The sequence below is a fragment of the Eptatretus burgeri genome, chromosome 2 (assembly GCF_056783735.1).
Source record: "Eptatretus burgeri isolate ZD-2024b chromosome 2, Ebu_testis_v1, whole genome shotgun sequence".
Taxonomy (NCBI): Eukaryota; Metazoa; Chordata; class Myxini; order Myxiniformes; family Myxinidae; genus Eptatretus; species Eptatretus burgeri.
This window is the reverse complement of record NC_140962.1, coordinates 100,278,050-100,298,778: the sequence shown is the minus strand read 5'-3', so window position 1 is coordinate 100,298,778 and position 20,729 is coordinate 100,278,050. Positions and strand designations below refer to the sequence as shown.

At 40.5% G+C, this 20,729-nt stretch overlaps 1 protein-coding gene across 5 annotated transcripts in view; it reads left to right on the top strand.

The window, feature by feature from the left end:
• The window catches only part of LOC147032671 (uncharacterized), an 83,350-nt gene extending 65,803 nt beyond the window's left edge, over window positions 1-17,547 (top strand). For 3 of the 5 annotated variants that reach the window (XM_085870458.1, XM_085870459.1, XM_085870461.1), the window contains 5 exons: window positions 116-226; window positions 574-728; window positions 11,296-11,471; window positions 16,413-16,495; window positions 16,632-17,547. In XM_085870458.1, the coding sequence (XP_085726584.1) occupies window positions 116-226; window positions 574-728; window positions 11,296-11,471; window positions 16,413-16,495; window positions 16,632-17,222 (1,116 nt within the window). In that variant the 3' untranslated portion in view covers window positions 17,223-17,547. Of the gene's footprint in view, window positions 1-115; window positions 227-573; window positions 729-11,295; window positions 11,564-16,412; window positions 16,496-16,631 lie in introns of all 5 variants that reach the window. The other 2 variants (XM_085870462.1, XM_085870460.1) reach the window with 2 other exon arrangements.
• Window positions 17,548-20,729: the final 3,182 nt, after the last annotated feature.

The window sequence follows — 20,729 nt, the reverse complement described above, 5'->3', positions numbered from 1 at the left end:
CACTCATTAGGAAGATTGAATCTTGACAGACGGCGAGTTAAGTTTTTGCTGGAGATGTGAAAGAATGTTCTGGAAAGCATCTCTTGCCAGAGTTCTGTCGGTATGTTGTTTACAGATTTCTCCAGTCACAGAGTGGGGTCTGACAAATGCTTTTTTTAAAACAAATCAGCCGACCCATCAAGCATCCCCCTGGAATCCTGCTGTGCAACAGCCTGTGGAGACTATGGTGATCAATGATTGTGTTTGATAACAGTATATGCGAAGCTTTGTGCTCTTGAAGACATATTTTTTGTAATGCGTTTGTATGATGATTTATAATAAGTGTCAACATATCCAAAACATAAATTTTATTGCCAGATGAAAGGACTTGAGAAGAAAAAAATAATGGCATGCCTCAATTGCTTGCACCTTGTAAAGTTTGGTCCCAAGATCTCTTAGCTAATTACATAAAGCTACAAATGTTCTGAACTTCAGAATGTGTAAGATTCCTCATTATACAAAAACGCACTGAACCACAGACACAAGAACTGTTTCAAAATGAAATGTGCCCCGCATTCATTTTACCTCCCACAGAGTCCTTTTGTTCCATTTTCAAATCCAAGAAGCGTGTTCGAACCTCCAGTGTCCAAGGTCGGTGTCCCACAAGATGCTAATTTTACCGATGCTGAGCAGCAACATTTTCCCTTTTCATCCAAACAACCATGGCTTTGGGAGTCTCCTGTAACCATGTATGTAATGTCAGTGGTCACATGGTGTTTTGAAAAAAATACTGCTTCAAAAACCAATAATGAGATCAAATACAAGTCATATTTTATCGACACATGTTTTTCCTTGTTTCTCTCTCCAATTTACTTCAGTTGACTTTCCTCTATGTTTTATTTTTGTCTCCGAGGGTGGATCAAAATTAAACCTGACTTGTTTATAAAAGGCAGTAATTTTTTTTTCGGGAATTTGACATTTACAGTATTGGCAATTGCGACTGATCATCATGTTTCCTGCTTCTTTTTATGTGTTGAAAAATCAAGCTATTGTCAAGTGAGAACAAAAGTGACTCATATATTTACGATTCTTCAATAGCCCCTATTATTCCCACATTGTGGGGTCGGCCAGTGAAAGATTTTAGCCAAAGTCTTTTACCAACTGGCTTCTATTCACTTGAAGGTGGCAGGAATTTCGAATTTGGCCAGGAAGCCAGCAATAACTTGTGTACTCTTCGTGAAAGACAGCGGAAAAGGCACCGGAAGTGGTGGAGGGATGGGGGAGGGATCAGTCGGTCGGGGGAAAGTGTCCACTAAATATTTTTGGGGGAAATGGATTTTTTTGCTCTTTTAATGGTGAAAAGTGACTTTTTTCGGGATGGGGAGGCTCCTTAACACGGGGAAAACGTGTCCTTTTTGGTTCAAAAGGCAACCTTTTTGTAATGAAAAAGTACTCTTTTCATGTGTTTTTTTCCCGACTCCCTCCACTGTCCCCCAATTCTGAAATGCTCCTGGCACACCTGACAGTGGGATATTAAGTCCACCAGCTAATGTTATCAGATGGGACACCCAGCTTATCATTCAACTGAGGTACAGAGTTTTGTTGTTTAACACCTTGCCTGCTAAACAACAATCTGACCGTTTATAGGAGGTTTGGGAATCAAACCCAGACTAGAAAGCTGAAAAGTAAATGCACTTCTCCTCTGTGCTGTCCTGTCAGATGAGAAAACAGTGGAATAGTTAACAATTACGAAATTCCCGATCGTGAAAATGTTGTCATTGACATTAACAGATAATTGGCTCGCTTCTCTCGTTCTTGTAACCACCTTCCAGAGGCTGTTTTATCAATCTCTTCCTTCCATGGCTTCACACAAGTGGTGCACTGCCCTCTCCTGTCATCCCCTATCCCATTCACAATCTTTATTCCTTTCATTAACCCTTCCTAACCCAACCATCTTGCTTGCAGGTTGCAGTGTTTCCTCCCCTACTCACTTCTGCTGGCCTGTTTGTTAATTCCATTGCATATTGTGTATAACTATTGCCCTGCTGTTATACTCTGTTCATAACCACTGTCACTTTGCTCTTCCATGAACCTCTATCTTGTTAAAAAGAAACATTCAGTTGGGTGATGATTGGCTGTCAAGGACGTTTCTATTTGACTTGTGTAAGTAATTTAAATACGCGTGTGATAGACGGCAAAATGAATCTCATGCTGCAAGACCGATCAATTTGATCAACATCAGCCAGCTGAGGATCTCATTTTGAGTGATTAAAGACTTTCCCTTCATCCTATTAGTGAGGAAGTGAACATTAATGTAAGTAGTGTTGTGTCTTTCATTCATGCTAGGTTAATTATAGTCATTTATGGCAAGTTAGTTATAGTTATTAGCAAAACTTCAGGCCAAATTTGACCCATCACAGTATTTCTTGGACTTTTTTATACATTTTTTTTGTACATTTTAATTCCCACCTTTTATTACCTTTGCTGCTGAAGGTGGGTGCAGGTTATGTTTTCACCCCTGTCTGTTTTGTTTGTCTGTGAGCAGGATATCTTAAAAAGTTATTGATGGATTCGGATGAAACTTGGTGGACAGGTTGGGTGTCTGACAAGGATGAAATGTCTCGATTTGGGTGAAGATCCGATCCAGATATGGACACAATTTTTTATTTTTAAAATGATGCTTCACCATTGAGAGATGGGGCCAAAAACGATATATAGCATGATATTTCAAAACGTTTTGGATTGGTTATGGCAAAACTTGGTGGATGAGTTGGGGAGGCGACAAGAACAAGCAGATAAGATTTTGGTTGAGGCCTGGATGTAGATCCGGCCTCTCGGTGGGATACTTTTTTTAAAACTTTTTTTTCGTGAAACAAACTGTTCAGCCTTGCGGAGGTTTGAGAGATGGCTCTCCCAAGTGTCATTCTCGTTTTTTATTTTGTTTCATCAATCTCTTTATCCTGGATTTCATATTTCTTCTTGTGGGTTTGTCTCATTGGTAATCAACATACAGTTGATATCTCTCTCAGCATGTGAATTGTATTTGGTTCAGACTTTCCCCATCTATTTATTTTGATGTATCAAATAGTATCATCAATGAAATCAGATTAAAGACCAAATACTGCAATGAAGTCATCAGAAGGAACCCAAATAGGCAAAGAGCAAAGATGGTCATCTGGAGGAACTTGGATAGGATTCAGGCTTCAGCTGCTACTCCTCAACTATCAAACCCATCCAGGTGCAGTCAAATGAGCCTTACACAAATAAAAGTAAGAGGTAACGTCTCCCTCGACACACACACACACACACACACACACATATATATATATATATATATATATATATATATATATATATATATATATATATATATATCTTCTTCTTCTTTCGGCTGCTCCCGTTAGGGGTCGCCACAGCGGATCATCCGTATGATGCGCATAGTGATTTGGCACATGTTTTACGCCGGATGCCCTTCCTGACGCAACCCTGGTCGCCTCTTACGGCACAGGGATAGATATATATATATATATATATATATATATATATATATATATATATATATATATATATATATATATATATATATATATATATATATATATATATATATATATATGAAAGAGAGAAACTAAGAGTAAAATAAATAAATTAGGAAAATGAATATAAAGATAAATGTGAAAGAAAGAAAGATCAAAGATGTCATGAAGAACAAGGTTAGATAGATTTCAGCAGTTACTCCCAGGGATCAAATGCAGCACCAGGCAAAAGCTACCAGAGGTCCGTCTGTGGGGAAGCACAGTCCACACAGCATAAGGATATGGAACAAACATAATCAAATGAAAGACCAAATATTGCAATGGAGTCGTCAGAAGGAACCACAATAAGCAAAGAGCAAAGATAATCATGAGGACCCTGGATAGGATTCCAGTTTCATCTGCTACTCCTCTACCCTCAAACCCATCCTGCCATAGCCAAGTGAGCCTTACAATTTAAAAAAAAAATAATAATGAACTTCTCCTTAGCCTAAATAGGTAGATAAAGACAGTGAGAAGTTAAAAGTAAAAGAGAGGAAAATGAACAAAAAGAAATTTAATATCAAGAATTAGATTGAATAAAGAGAAATGTGAAAAGTAGAAAGAAGTATGAAAGGAAAAACGATCAAAGATGTCGGGAAGAAACAGTGTGTTATGCAAATGTGACTTTTGCTTCCTGGTACCCTCAGGTTGTGTGGTGTAATAAAATTTACAGGTTGCCTAGTAATCTCAGCATTTTAAATATTTTTGTCTCTGATGATGTCTGTAGAGAGAAACATCAGTTTCTTCTTGTATGTCCATGTATTCTAGCCTTCCGGTCATGTTGCTTGTATTTCCATGATCATGTACTTTTGTCTTTGAGCTAAAGTACACATGTTTATCTTTGTCCTTATGTTTTGATTGTTTGAACCTTTTTGCATAAACTGTTAATGCATTTCTCAACATAAAGGCAGCCAGTGTGGCTTGCGAGACAATGCATTTTGGCTTTTATGCCAAGGTGCATGTTTATTGGTTTGGCAAGCTTTGTATGACATTGCATTGTGATCTTCTGGCTGAAGTACATGTGCTCAGTTAGCTTTGTTCTCATGTTTTGATTTTTTTTCTCACTTTTTTGTACAAAAATGGATTTATTAAAAAAGAAACAGTTCATAAATGACCATAAATTTGGCCTGAGGGCTGTGATATATGAGTATCACTTTGACCAGCAGCATGGCATTGCCTGCCAATGTACTTTAACTTTTTTTATATACAGAAATCTCGGCTCAAAGAGGAGCTTAATGACAGAGGCCAGCACATTTACAGACTGACAGGATAAAATGGGGATACGGGGGAGACAAGGACATTGCACATGAGTGTTAGAAAGGAAAGGAGGGTGTCATTGAGAGTAGAAGAGAGTAGGTGTGGGATAGGAGAAAGCATGTGGTAATAATGGGCAGAAGGACTAGATGAAAGGTCTTAAGATAACAGATACAGGGAGTTGGTTCCATCGACAAAAGAACAGAGGGATAAAATTTACATATGGAGGGGATGCGGAATTAATTAACTAATAAGACTTTTACAATCTTTATTTTGTTTAAATTGAATTGTATTTTATTACCTCCACCACCGAATGTGAAGGAGGTTATGCTTTCACCCCTTTCTGTCCGTTTGTGTAAAGGATATCTCAAAAAGTTGTGGAAGGATCCAGATGAAATTTTGTGGACAGATTCGGTGTGTGACAAGGATGAACTCATTACATTTTGGTGAAGATCTGGATCCGGATCCGACTACAAGAATTTTTTACATGATTTTTACCATTGAGAGATTGGGCTAAAAATGATATATAGCACAATATCTCAAAAAGTTGTGGACGGATTCGGACGAAACATGGTGGATACATTGGGTATGTGGCAAGGAAGAACTGATTCAATTTTGCTGAAGATCCAAATCCGGATCTGGATATGAGAATTATTTATTTTTTTAAGTGATTCTTCATTGAGAGATGGAGCCAAAACGATATATAGTCAACCCTCAAATATCATGGGTTCTAATATCGTAGGTTTCTTTCAATCGTGGGAAACCTATTGTATTCTGATTTTGTTACCGCAGTACAGTAAACCCTCCAATACCATGGGTTTCTACCACTCGTGGGCAACCTATTGCGTTCTGATTCCGTTATCATGACATTTCATTTTGACCATTCGCTGTTTTTGATCTGAGATGATTCATCATTTGCGTCCCATGCATGAACGGTTTCCTCTCATTACGAGCCTTGTGGTTACTGTTTTTCATGAGCCCAAATGTCAAGTGATGGACAGTTAGTTATACAAAATGGCAGAGAAAGGTTATGACATTGGGTGAAAAGACCGAGTTGTTACATCGGTTGGTTCGAGGAGAAAGTGCGGCATCTGTATGGGTCGCCATTGCGGGGTCAATGATTTTCGGGAGAACCTTCCCCACTGTACTCTTTCTCATTCATAAGCTGTCATTATCCTTCAATCCTTCATTATCCTTCATACCCAATTCCCAACCATTCATTTTCCAACTCCATATTCGAACCTTATTGCCAAAACACTGAATTTCTGATACCCAAATTCACACCCCCGTTCTCAAACACGCATTCTCATGTGCAGCTCATGAGACAAATCGAGGCGAATGGATTTATTATGGAACAGGTTTTTAACACCTATGAGACGTGGGTATTATCTCTTACCTTGCTCTCCAAGCAGGGAAGATTTATGTCCCGTCCCGTGTGTGAATGATTCTCTCCCATTCCGAGCCTTGTGGTGTTTCTCCCTCACCGTTTTTAATGAGCCCAAATCTAAAGCCATTGACAAAGTTAGTTGTGCCAAAAGGCAGAAAAATGTTATGACGTTGCGCAAAAAGATCAAGTTGCTTGGTTGGTTTGAGGAGAAAATGCGGAATCTTTACGGGCTAGCATTATGGGGTCAATGATTGCAGGTTAAACCTTCCCCGTTGTACTCATCATTTGTGCCTTCATTGTAGGCGCCTTCGTTGTAAAGCTGATGCTGCTTTTCTGCTTGCTGAATCACCCCTTCCACACTCACCCTTCCACCACTCCACTCCACCCGTCCCCCTCGAACAGCATCATCCTGCACTAAATCTTGTGTTTTCTATGTACAGCAGAGTACAGTGCAAGTACATAATATGTTTACCATCACCCACCTCGCTGTGTTGTAATCAATTTAAAAGATAAAACTCTTGTGTTTTTGTTTAATCTACACCATATTTATTGTATTTACATGTTTATTTCAATGTAACATGCTTTACGTGTTTATTTCAATAGTAATGTGTTTATTTATGGCTACCATCAATCTTCCTTGATATCTTCTTGAAGTCCAGGAACCAAACCCCCCCTCTTCCCATTGGTCCTTGGTTTCCACGATTGTGGTTTCAACTCTTGTGACATTTTCCAGGAACCCAACCCCCATAATATTGGAGGGTTTCCTGTGTTTCATTTTTGGCTAATCGTGGTTTTTCAGCTGTTATCAGTCATGGTTTGCATCCGCGTGTACAATTACCTCCCATTACGAGCCTTTTCTTGTTTCTCACACACTGTCATTGCGGTAATCAGACCAGCAGACAGGAATGAGGCTAAATTTAACAATGAATCGTCGTGGAACAGGAAATGACAGACGGAGATCATGTAATACAGATTTACAAAATGTAGTGGACACATTACAGTTAATAATGGCACTAAAACGTAAAATAATGGACAAAATTATTTGTGCCAAAAGGCTGAGAAAGGTTATGACATTGTGCGAAAAAAATATTGAGTTGTTAGATACATTGGCAAGAAGTGAAAGTGTGGCATCTGTGGGCCACCAATACGGGATCAATGAATCAACTGTGTAAACGTGAGTCAAATATCCGTTCAAGTGTTCCTGCTCCACAAAGTGCAAAATGCTTATTCCGGTCCCATGATTGAAAGGATGGAAAAAGCGCTTAATGTTTGGATGAAGGACCAAACAGAAAAAAATACATTTGAGTGGACCGGTGTACGGGAGAACCCATGGTGGATTTTCCCGGACTTAAAGTGGACGAGTGGATGGGAGAAATCATTGTGGATTTACTCGGAATTTGAGTGGACCAGTGTATAGGAGAACCCATTCTGGATTTACTCGGACATATGGGGGAGAAATCATTGTGGATTTAACAATGTTTCCACGAGGCGACTGGGGCTGAAGGCTCCAGTTCAACCATGGCAAATGAACTAATTGAGGTGAAGTGATTTATGTCCAAGCAGGTTTTATGTCCTAACGCCGAAGAGATGGGATTATTTTGGAAGAGGATACCATCTCATACCTTCCTGCTGAAACAGGGAAGATGTGCTCTGGATCAAGGTGGCTAAGCATCGTTTTACCCTTATATGTGGCAATGCAGCAGGTGACTTTGTTGTGCTTCGTATGATTCAACAGCCATCACATGTTCTATATCCACATTGTTCTAACTCCCCCCCCCCCCACTTTAGCAGCAGCATCATCATCTGAGCTCAGTCTTGTGTTATATATTTATGGCAGAGTACAGTACCAATGAGTATGTAATATGTCTTTCAATGTTAACATGCCTTATGTATATTTTATGCATTTATTTCAATTGTAATGTGCTTATTTCTCGCTGCCGTTGATCTTCCTTGATTTTCTCGAAGTCGAGGAAGCGAAGCTTTATTTTATTCAAATAAAGGTTTTAACAATCTTTAAAATTATTATTTTATTCAAATTGAAGTATATACTTGAACTCTCGAGTTGATCATATAATTTGAGGTTTTGCATCGATCAGTAAAGTGGATTCAGAGACAATTTTTAATGGTTTGCACTTCAAATTCAATATGGCTGCCAGACCATGTGACTGATGGCGTCTTTTTTTTTTTTATAAATCTGAATTCAGAATGGGAAGTCTATGAAACAATACATAAAATTTTGCATTGATTGGATGTGTATTTTTTTTTTAAAATCCAATATGGCTGCCAGACCACGTGACCTACGATTTCATAACTTATCAAACTTTATTCCTCCTGGCAAGTCGATCATATATTAGTAGTTTCTCATTTGTCGATTAAGCAGTTCAAGGGAAGGGATTTTTTTTTAAATGTTTTCATTCAATCCAATATGCCTACCAGACCATGTGACCGATTATATTTTAGTGATCAAACTTTTATCCCCATGGGTAGTCAATGATATTCCATGTTTTTTGACATATATGTCGATACTTTTATTCCCTGAAGTCTGGGCCTCGACTTGTACTCTGAATTTACTTGTCTTTATGGTTTAAGACATTGAATTGCATAAATCAAAACAATTTGCAAAGTGTGATATTTTCTGAAATAAATTGTATAATTGTTTACTTTATTAGATCAGCTCGCTGACCTAATAAAACCGTTCGATGTCCTCAGGTCCGTCTGTCCGTCTGTGTCTGTCCGTCCGTCTGTCAACAATATTTATTTTTCTATCTCCTCCAAGACGTCTCGGCCGATTGAGTTCTAACTTGACACGATGATAATACTAGTTGCTCTTTGTAGATTGTCTGAGCCCTTTTTCGCATTTTCGCCTTGGGGTCAAGGTTACAGGGTCATCAAGTGCAAAATGACCGATTGGTCGAATGGCCTATAAGGAAGCATTGGACAGCTATAATGCATAATGGGTTTCATAGGGGTTATTAAGAAGATTTAATGCGACGAACTAGTTTCTCGTTACCTCTGTCATCTGGCCCTGTTTATTGGGCAACACGAGGTCCGCTGACTTCAACATGGCTTCGCGCGGTTATTTTAAGTTCAATTTAAATTCTGTTTTCACTTTTCAGTTGCTAAGGTTGCTTAACACTTGGTTGCAGCAAGTTTTATATCCGAGCTGACCGTCAAACCTGCTCGGGTGTATTATTTTAAAATGCAGTTCAGCAATTCTCCACTTAATGTCGTGGATGTGTTCCTAGAAAGTGCGATGTTAAGCAAAACAATGCTAGGCAGTTGAGATATTCCCATGGATGGCGTGTTATAATAGGGGATGTGTTCCCAGGGCCCATTTTCAGTTGTCTTAACATAACTTTATCCTCACTTTACTGCACATTAGAGACAAACGCTGCCCCAAGGCAGGGTTCTGGATCCAATCATATTGCTGATCTTCATTAATGATCTCCCTGACTGAAAAATTCCCTTTATCGATTTGCTGATGACTCCACGCTCTGCTGTGACATTTCTCATCCTTCAGACAGACAGACAGACAGACAGACAGCAGCCTCTTCACTCTTTTCAGACCTCGCCAAAATCACAAACTGGTCAAATACTTGGAATACATCTTTCAATCCAGCCAAATCTCACACTCGTCACTATCTCTCTCCAAAATAAAAGGACTGTCTGCCAAACCCACACATCTACTTTTTATACAATCCTCTTGCGGAAGTTCAGTCATTCAAACTCCTGGGTCTCACTGTCAGCTACAATCTTTCTTGGGCAAACCACATTTCAATGTTGGCCTCCAAAGCCAGCTGCCGACTGTGCATCTTCTGTCATACAAAGTCCTTCCTTGGCACACCTGAACTCCGATCCAACTACAAGGTCATCGTCTGCAGTACTGCTCTTCCCGATTACGAAGTGATTAAAGGTGTGAAGTATAATAATAATCTGAATGAAAATAACGGGGTAACAGCATGTAAGGCTTGGTCCCCTTATTAGATAGGCACCAGGATGCATTGGAGATAAAGGGGTTGGTATGGAGATATTGGCTTGTGCGTGGATGGGTGATGATACTGGGGTTTGTGCAGCATAGGCCTCTCTTCTCCAAAGTTCCTTATGTATCCTTTTGTGTGTAATTTAAGGAGAGTTCTCATTGTTATGATGCTTTGTCATTTTAAAGACTGTTGTGTGTTTGACTTACATTATACTATGCATCGAGAAACAATATGAAAGTTACCAAACATATAATTAAATTAATTATCGTAAGTGGGCCGAAGAGAAGCCATGGTTGAGGAACAAAATTTATTTTTTATCTCAACAACAGCTTTCAATCTTTTGTATGTCAATAACCATAAATACACAATCAACACTAGAATGGCACTCTGAAGCGTGCGTAGCTCTGCCATGCTGAACAGTTCACTTTTTGTAACTCACCGAAAGGCCGGATCTGCATCCAGACCTTCACCAAAATCGAAATGGCTTGTTCTTGTCACCTGCCAATTCATCCACCAAGTTTATTCCGAATCCAAACACATTTATTTGAGATATCGTTTTTGGCCATACCTCTCAATGGTGAAGAATCACTTAAAATAATCCTAGTGTCTGGATCTGGATCTTCACCAAAATCTAAGGACTTAGTCCTTGTAACCTACCCAACCTGTTCACCAAGTTTTGTCTGAATCCTTCCATAACATTTTGAGATATCCTGCTCACATCCAGACAAATAGACAGACACGGGTGAATACATAACCTCCGTCCACCTTAGGTGACGGAGGTAATGAAAACAGAAGTTTCTCATTGAATTTGTACCAACTATGTTATTTTTCGATTTGGAAACATCTATTTGTTTTGTACACACATGACATGGGGTTTGGGACTCTTTGGAGGGGAGGGGGTGGAGGGGGGATGGAGGGAGAGGGGTTTTGGGGGTCGGGCCAGAGTGGTGAAAATATCCTGCATGTTTATGCATTTAATAAGGGGTTGCCTCTTAAATATTTGCAGATTGAGAAGACATGGTAAATTATTGTTGCAAACTCACATGATCATTGTACATTTTACATTTTGTGTGAAACATTCCAGTCTATCTTTAATTAATTTCTCATTCTTCTTCCGAAGATTACCTTCATCGACTGGTGGCGCGTTCATGACGAGCTCAGATTTTCTGCGCACATCAAAGCAGAACTACTTGCTGCCTGAAAAAAAACAACTCAGCCTACTCAAGATGGAAGCGACTATTCTACACTGCACCACTGAACGACCACAGGAACTGCACAATTTTTTCAACCCAAATGGTGAAAGGACTGGTTTCCTCTTCGAGTCTCGACGGGCAATGCTTTTCTTAGGAAATCCTTCTGCCATGGGAAATATGTGTGTCAATGTACAGGTATTGGAAAAAAATGAAAACACCAATGTTAAGTCACTTAAAGGGTATTGGGCCACCACGTGCGGCTAGTATGGTCTGTATGCACCATGGCTTGGATGTCCAGCAGCGTCTGGAATTCTGCAGGAGGGATGCGGCACCATTCTTCCATGAGAAAGTCAATCAACTCATCTGTTTGAGGAAGGTCGAAAATGCTGTCACAAGTGTCATTCTAGAACAGGGGTCTCCAACCTTTTTGGGTGGAGGGCCACAAAACCAAAGTGGTGAGGGGCGGAGGGCCGCATCCAAAAAAAGGACGCTAAATTCCGAAAAACGTGAAAAAACAGTTAAATACAGTTTTTATTGAAAACTCACATGTAAACCTAAACACAATTGAGAAAAATAGAGTTACAGGAAAGGGCCTACAAGCACATTCAATGAGATGGCTGGTGCTGCTTACCAGCAGAGAGTGTTACAACGTCCGGTTTGATGGAGAACACAGAGAGCAACAGAACGTCACTGAGATGGGCGTCCGTCAGCTGGGCATGCGTCTTTTTTGAGCAGCTTCGTGCGACTGAAGAGCTGCTCGCAACAGTAGGTAGAGCCAAATATTGATGCTGTGTTAAGGGCGAGCCACACGAGGTTGGGATAATTGCTGGAAGGGAGGATGTGGAGGCTCCAAAAATCCAGCAGGGGAGAGGCAAGATATTTACCCCTCAAATCGTCACAGCACTGCAGGTTGATGAGCTCCATCTGCACATCAGGAGGGGTAGCGTCACAGTCAACATCAAATGGCGAAGAAAAAAACTGGAACTGCTGGCTGTGCGATCGGAGATCCTTGAAACGGGCAGCGAACTCGACCCTGAGGCAACCAATTGTGCTGGTGGTGAAGTCAGGTGCGTCACACAACTAACAGGACTTCAGGCGAGGGAAGTGTGTGAAGTCCCCCTTTCCCAGCTGAGACTCCCAAAGGCGCAATTTGAGCTCGAAGGCGTTGAGGTGGGCAAGCATTTCGGTGATGAGGTGACCTTTTCCTTGAAGCTGCAGGTTCAGCTCATTCAGATGGTGAAAAAGGCCAGTCGTGAAAACCAATCAGGGTCAGAAAACTCTACATACGGGTTGTTCTTGGAGTCAAGGAAGGAGGCGATCTCCTCCCGAAGGTCAAAGACTCTGGCAAGCATGTTCCCACGGCTGAGTCAACGGACCTTGCAATGGTAGAGAAGATCCGCGTATTGTGCCTTGGCAGCCTCGAGAAAATCTCTGAACTGGCGGTGGTTGAGACCCCTGGATATGATGAAGTTGACCACCTTCACGACAACTCCCATGACTTCCTTCATCGATGCGGACTTAGATGTTTTAAATGTCTAAATCTAAATGTTTTAAAATGCATGTTAGTACAAATTATGCACAGTTTTCGCAAGCGTATGACGTCAATGTTTTTCGCTATTGGCGTGATTTCAAAAAAATTATATTCGTTCTACAGGTCACAATTCTTAACCGATTTTAATGAAATTTTAACAGCTGATAGAAATCCACAGTGCAAAAAGATGTGACTTTTGGTGATGTTCAAGATCAGGATCTGGATTGTGCATCACTTTATATTATCGCCCATTATAGACCAATGGGGAATTTTGTGAATTGCACATGGCTATTCCTCAAACAGTTTTGCACTTATTATATTGAAACTTATACTGTCTATTTATGCATGTAATATTAACATGTGTACAAAGTTTGATCGAAATTGACCCAAGGTCAGGGTCACCCAAAACATGAAAAACACACATATAAAATACATATTTTTGTTTTACGACATATTTCAAACCTGATAACGGGATCGTAAAGCTGGTTGAAAAGCGATGTTCCGAGGTATTTTCAAATATTTTCTACGATCAGAAAGAAGTCAACAAGCACCGATAAGTTGTTGAATGTCACATGGCTTTAAATGAGTTGTGAAAATTTTCAATCTGCTGCTGTTACTATGACAACGCGTGCCTGATATTTGTTATTTGTGACGTCACGTCATTTTATTAATGTACGAACCAAATAAACACCACACATTCCATGACAATACAGCTTGGACCACCACACAGAAAGGTCAACTAATTTGCCAAGTGTCGTGCTCAGCACGATTTTTCATTTGTCTGTTTGTTTGTCTGTCTGTCTGTCTGTTAGCAACTTTACGGCAAAACGGCTTTAGCAAACACTATCAAATTTAATCCACAGGTGGGCAATGAACCTTGGACGACCCCATTAACTTTTGTGTCCAATTGGATCAAAGGTCAAGGTAAAGGTCACGAAAAGATCAAAATCGTTTTTCGCTCATAACTTCATCAAAAATGATCTGATTTACTTCAAACGAAGCTTTTAGTGAACCCTATTCTATTTGTCACTTATAATCCTACCCATTCCTACAGTGAAAAATGCATATTTGTGAAGATCGGTAGGGCCCGAAGTTTTGGGGGTCATGGTCATCGGTCAAAATTACAAATTTTCCATGAAAACTAAAACATGGTTTCGAAAATACAACTTTATGGGAAAACGGCTTGCTCAAACACTGTCAAATTGTATCCACAGGTGGGTAATGAACCTCGGACGACCCCATTAACTTTTGGGTCCAATTAGGTCAAAGGTCAAGGTCAGGTCACGAAAAGGTCAAAATCGTTTTTCGCTCATAACTTCTTCAAAAATGATCCGATTTACTTCAAACTAAGCTTATAGTGAACTTTATTCTATTTGTGACTTAAAATCCTCACAATCCTATCGTGAAAAAATGCATATTTGTGAAGATCGGGGTTAAGGATGTATCAAATTTAAATTTGATCCCCAAAATAACTTTATTCCTTAAATGGGCAGGATTTGTTGTGCCTGGCACCACTTGTTTATTTATTTGTTTATTTGTATGCAGCCTATGGCTGCTTGGCTGCATCATTTTCGAGGGGCGCAGCTGTGCTGCTGATGCAATGCCTGTTACCAGCACGCTGATCCTCATTTTGACAACCTCGGAAGGATGACAGACTGAATCAACCCTACCTAGTGTTGATTCAATTGTCTGACAGGGGCTTGGACTCAAGACCCTAGGATCTTCAGCCAAGCACCTTAATCGTTAAGCCAACACCATGTCTTACCTGTGTCTCACTGTAAGAATATCCCTAAAGGATGGTAAACAGGAAGCACACTTGTACCTTTGAGCTTTCTCATCTTTGTAAAAATTCTGGCCAAATTATATACAGGAATTGGTGCTTCACAAGCAGGGCGTTGCATCACAAAGTGTTCTGTCCCTTGAATTAATGTTAATTTTGGGGTCTGTCTTCTATCATTAGTTGTTGAATGTTAAAGATTCCACAATACTTTTCGAGGCAGAACGTACACTGTTACATCCCATCTCACTTTCTTCCCTCTCCCTCCTCCCTCCTCCCCAAACCCTTACCCAAATTCTTTACACACCCATCACTGCCTTCTTATCTCAATGTTATTTTTGCTTCAACCTCAACCCTCCAACCCTTTCCCTCCTCACCTTCATCTGTAAGTAATATGTAGTACTCGTATGCTGAGCAGATTTAGGTATATTCTTGCAGTGAGCGTTATTTCCAAATGTCAATCCTTTTGTCAATTTGATTTCTTGCTGTGACGCCATACATTATGGTGTTCGCCTAGATCCTCTTTTCCATTCACATGATATTTACCACGCGAAGCGAAACATGGGGTTAAGCAATTGGTTAATGTTCATCCATCTGCCCATCTGTCTGTTTGTCTATAAACACCAGTTTATGATCGAGGAACAACTTATTTAATTGGATGTTATATTTTGAACACGAATCAGAAAACAAACTTGCCATTTTCCCGTACTTTGTCTCGAGATTTGTCCCGATCGCACATGCGCAGAGAAGAGTGAGATATTTTAACTATGCCTACCTGGCAGTCAAACCAAATTGAAAATCATTCTCGACAAAAACTTGCTGTTTGATACAAAATCATTCTCGACAAAAACTTGATACAACCAACAGGCATGAACAACTAATGTAACATGTTAGATTGGGTGATGTAAGACTGCGTTAATGGTGGTAAATCAGCAGTAAATTTCTGTTAATTAATTAATTTTTACGACTTTTGATCATCTTTATTTTATTTAAATTGAATTATATACTTTTGTACATTGTGGAACACAAATTGCCTTCTTATTACTCCCAAGAACCTCTAGTTTAGCAGTGCTTGGATGTGTTAAATAGGGCGGTGGATAAGACTGCTCCATTTTTGGCACCATGATGACCAGTTGAAAGCATGAAACATGTTACTATGATAAGTGGATGCCAAAAACCAAAAAATATGACTGCTTCAATAGCGCTATACTTCCAGAATTTTTTTTTAACGATCTTTTATATCATTATTGAATTTAAATTGACATATATACTTGAACACTGCACGGGGTAATGTGTTCTATTAACTCTCCAGTTGTCTTTGCTTTAACATGTATCCTGGGCAAAGCTTTGACCTCCATATTTATGGAAGTTTCTGAGGTTGAAATAGATCTCACTTTTTTTTCCAGTTGGACCCTTAAATGGACAGACACAATGACATGCCATACGATAGGAAAAGTTAGAAATATCCGAACTGGACGTGTGGAAGGGGGAGGGGGGGTGTGGGGGTAACTAATTAGCATTCTACACAAAGAAATGAATTTTGTGCTTCACTGATGTAAAATTGCCATTTACCTTCGCTACACTTTTCTCATAATGCACGTAGAGTCCAACTTGGTGGCTCAATCAGGGGTGCTTAATGCAAAACATCATCGCACATGGAGTGTGTTCTTGTGTGCACCGCTGCGAGCTGTCACGACCAAGTTCTGTGTTTTGATCTCTTATTGCATTTATTGCAGCTGATGAAATTTCTGAAGACAGTCTCTCCCAAAGCTACTCTCTGGAAGAGCCTCAGGATTACAGATGCGAGGCATCGAAGGCGGTGAGAATGTCACTTTGCCACCTTAAAATGTTCAAAGTCATTTGAAATAATTTCATATATCGTGCCTTGTACAGTTCTGCAAGGAATTATTTCAAATTTTATTTTATCTCTTTTGCATCACCATTCTGATATCAAGCCTGAAGACTGTGATTGCAGTGGATTTGTCACCAAAATCTCCAAGCGACCCCCAGCCACCACATTGTGGAAAGGCTGTGGCTTGGGTCAGAAATACCAGAGCAGAGTCTCTTCCATCTCTAGCAACACAACCACAGCTGCCGTGTCTCCCTTTGATAATCATTATGAGATAGAAACAGAGTGGAGAACATATTCTCCCTTGCGGCATTTTTACGGTGAAAACGTGCCAGCATCCAATGGGCTTCCTTTACCGTTAAACCACACAGTCAATGTGGATACCCTAGAAGGCTTTTGTGCTGCAGAAATGGGGGGTGAGGCTGCTGTCCACAAGCCTAGTAATGCTAGCGTGGCCGTGCAAACAGTTGTTGAGTTATGTGACATCGCTGTGCAGTGTGATGTTCCTGTTCTCAGGGAGAAGTGTGCCAAGTGCAATCTGGTGCAGGTCTACAAGCCTAGTAATGCTAGCGTGGCTGTGCAAACAGCTGTTGAGTCATGTGACATAGCAGTGCATGGTGATGTTCCTGTTCATGGGGAAAAGTGTGCCAAGTGCAATCTGGTGCTTGAACAGATGCACATTCAGAGGGAAGAGTGACATAATGATCGTTTTGCAAAGCTAGTTACTTGTTGTGTTAACACCTTTTGGCATTATACATTTGGCTAGAAACTGAGCCGCTGTTCTGATTATCTTATGTGTGGGGCATGCATGCCTTGAATCTTGCAAGTTAATGCAGGGAGGAAAAACAACAACAAATCTTTAATATCCCAATTACCAAGAGGGACTATTCATGTCCACAGGATTTTCTGATTCCATGTCCTTTACATGAATGTAATAAAAGGCAATGCAATAACATGCCATCAAAGTTTATCCATATTTTATAATGTGTTTTCTCTTCCGTGGGATTAAAAACGAAAATCGATGGGGGTAACACGTGAATTATCTGAGAGCATCCCTGAGTGTCATCTTTGTCCCTCCCGCCTGAAGTGTCAATCCTTCTAACTTCGGTCTCATCATGGCAGGTCATCCACCTGGTGAAGGGGTGACCTAGGTCTCTGCATTGGGAGAATCGCATGGTGGAGTGGCACTGCTAAATGGCGCTTTGTCATGATGGGAATATTTTATTCCTATTCCCTGACTGAACGTGAAAAAGTTATTATTGCGCCACGTTTATTTCCCTTGTTGTAACCGTATAGAACACCGTCCTTAATTAAAACCACCCTGTTTAGCAATAATGCACAAAATTAGAACGCCAAAAGGATAAACCTTGGCTAAAAGGCTTATGAGGTTATGCAAGTAAAACCCAAAGAGCTTTGAGAATACGAGAGTGGGAAACATTACAATTGGTGGAAGACCACAGAGGGTAGTTATTTCTAGTCGTGAGAGATGCACATGTAAAGGGTGCTAAATGAACAGAAATAACAGATGGGTGATAATGAATGGCGCACCGTTCCTGCAGGGAGAGAGGAAGAGAGAGAAGGACTCACTGTTATGTGAAGAGGCAGAGGTTTTACTGCTGCTCGCAGCCAGCTATACCTCGGCCCAGCACGATTGTTTCCACCAGAGGGTGAATTCTGTTTTTATTATATATTTTGGTCACAGCTGGACCACAGGTCCTCGAGGGTTTGCTTCTGGCCCAACTCGAAGGCTGCGGATTTCTGTCTCTGCCTGGGCTGTCAGGAAGGATTTAAATGGCAAAATTGGCAGAGACTAATGAGCGCGTCGCAAGGCCATTGTGATTCGTAGGTCAAAGCATTTCACCGCGATGATATCCAGAGACCGTGACTGTGCTGGCGAACCAAAAGCCGTTGTAATTTTATGAAGGTTAGTTCTCCAAATTTGCTAGCTATGATGTTATCCGATTGTTCTATTCCAGTGTCTTGGCATGCAGATTTATTTGAGCTGAAAATTCCTCATGATGCTAATTTTGATGTTAATAATTTAAATCTCCACCCTCTACCCTTGACAAGCCACATTGATCCCAAGGCCAAGCAAAAAAATCATAATGTCAATATGTTATCACTAACCTAATTAGTCTTGAAATTGAAGACGCGCAATAAAACCAGGGTTCGGTGAAACGGAATACCCTGGCTTTCAGATGAAGGTTGATGCGTTTCCGTCACAATGCACACGTCGAAATATAGCAGCCATTTTTGCACCGGCAACCCGCAGGGGGCGGTATAATGCCGTGTCAATATCATACGAGTGGCATTGCTTCGTGTGCAATCCTAATTTTATAAACGGGTGATGCTCTGTGCGTTCTGTTTAGGTCAAAGTGTCGTCCATGGTTTCAAAGGCCATGCTCTTTCAAATGTTCACACCATGATGACAACACAGGTTCCTTTCACCAGCACGCAGCTTGTCAACTACGACTTGTAAAGCACCAAGGGCACTCGACAGATACTGCACCGAACAATAATGAATAGACTTCCATGAGGGTACCTTTCAGGGAAAACGACTGGAATACTGGTGCTTGGAATGCTGGACCTTGCATTTGTGATATTTAACAATCATTTAGCATTGTTCAGTCAGCCACCAAGATTTTTTTTTTTTAAACGTTGGATACAAAATGGATGAACTAAGTGACAAAGGATAACAAAACAGAGCATTTAGCAATGAAAAGCCTTGCCGGGTTATACACAGTAGATTGAAAGTAGATCTGTGTATGGACATCACACACACACACACACACACACACACACACACACACACACACACACACACACACACACACACACACACACACACACACACACACACACACACACACACCCTTCCCCGTTCCCTAAAATGGTAACCTGCTGATGGATTACATCAAACAAGGGAATGAACGACAGGAAAGAGGAGAGAGAGAAATGGGGGGAAAAAAACAGTAAACTGCAAGTATGAGGGTTGTCTTAGCTATGGTTAATGGGGGTGGGGAGGGATCGCAGATGACATGAGATGGCGGTGTACCGCCATTGCCCTGGAGGAAAGAGTGTCTTTTAACAGCCTCCAGAAGGCAGCTCTATACAAATGGGAGAAACGAAGAGATGTGCATTATAAACAAAACGGTATCGTTACAAAATTCTAATTTGATATCATGTAGCTGATTATATTGGGATCCTCCCTTGCTTCAAACTGCTTGATCATACATTATTTTTTAAGACGAGTTTGGCATCACATGCATGGATGAGATCATAGAGATTACCTCTGTTCCTCCCTATGGCTGAATGTTAATGATCCAGCTGGGTTTGTAATCCACCAACATCATGGCAATTTCTAGATTTGCATCCAAATCCTTAACACTGCTGCCTTTAAGCCAGGTTTGAACCCTCCACTTCTGGGATGCCTGCACAGGAGGGCTTTGCGGACGTGATCGAACCTCATCCAAGGGTTTTCTGAGCAGCACAACTCAAGTCGGTTCCTCACCACCAGGTCACTATATCCTACTTACTGTTTCTATTTTCCACGAATTTCTGTATGCAACTTGTGTCTGAATCTTGGATCTTTCAGGCCTCTGGAGCCTCGCACAGGCCAGAACTGGCATGTCTATGTCACAGCAGGATCACACCCTGTTCTCTTAAATATGCACAACAAGTCCTGTTCGCTTGAGGACGCACCATTTGTAGGTTTGTAACATTTTGTTTCTGCGCTGAAGTCGCAGTTCCATTTTAGCCGTAGAGAACTTTGTAATGGTCCCATGGAGGATTCGGCATAGCTCACCGTATGCATGCAAAGGTGCGGAAAAATAACAGCCGACAAACAATTTACATTCAATATATCTGCCTAATTACACAATCTTCATGCCTGGCTTACTGTAATTTCTCTTGTGTGTGAGCACAAAATAGTCACAATCAAAACTGCATTTCATTTTCCTCTTTTCAAAAACCATTTTATCCACAATGAATAGCTTTGCAACTTCTGCAGGAAGGTTGATGTGAAATGTTTCACTTCTGTAAGGTTTGCAAATGGAAATAATTACAAAGCCAATCAAACATTGGCATACTTTCATAAATTGTCGTCATTGATGTAATTTGGCGAAGTTGCTCATGCTGTAATACCAGTTGAAGTTCATAGAACAGTTATCATCCATAAAGGTCCGAACTAGATGACGCATCCAAG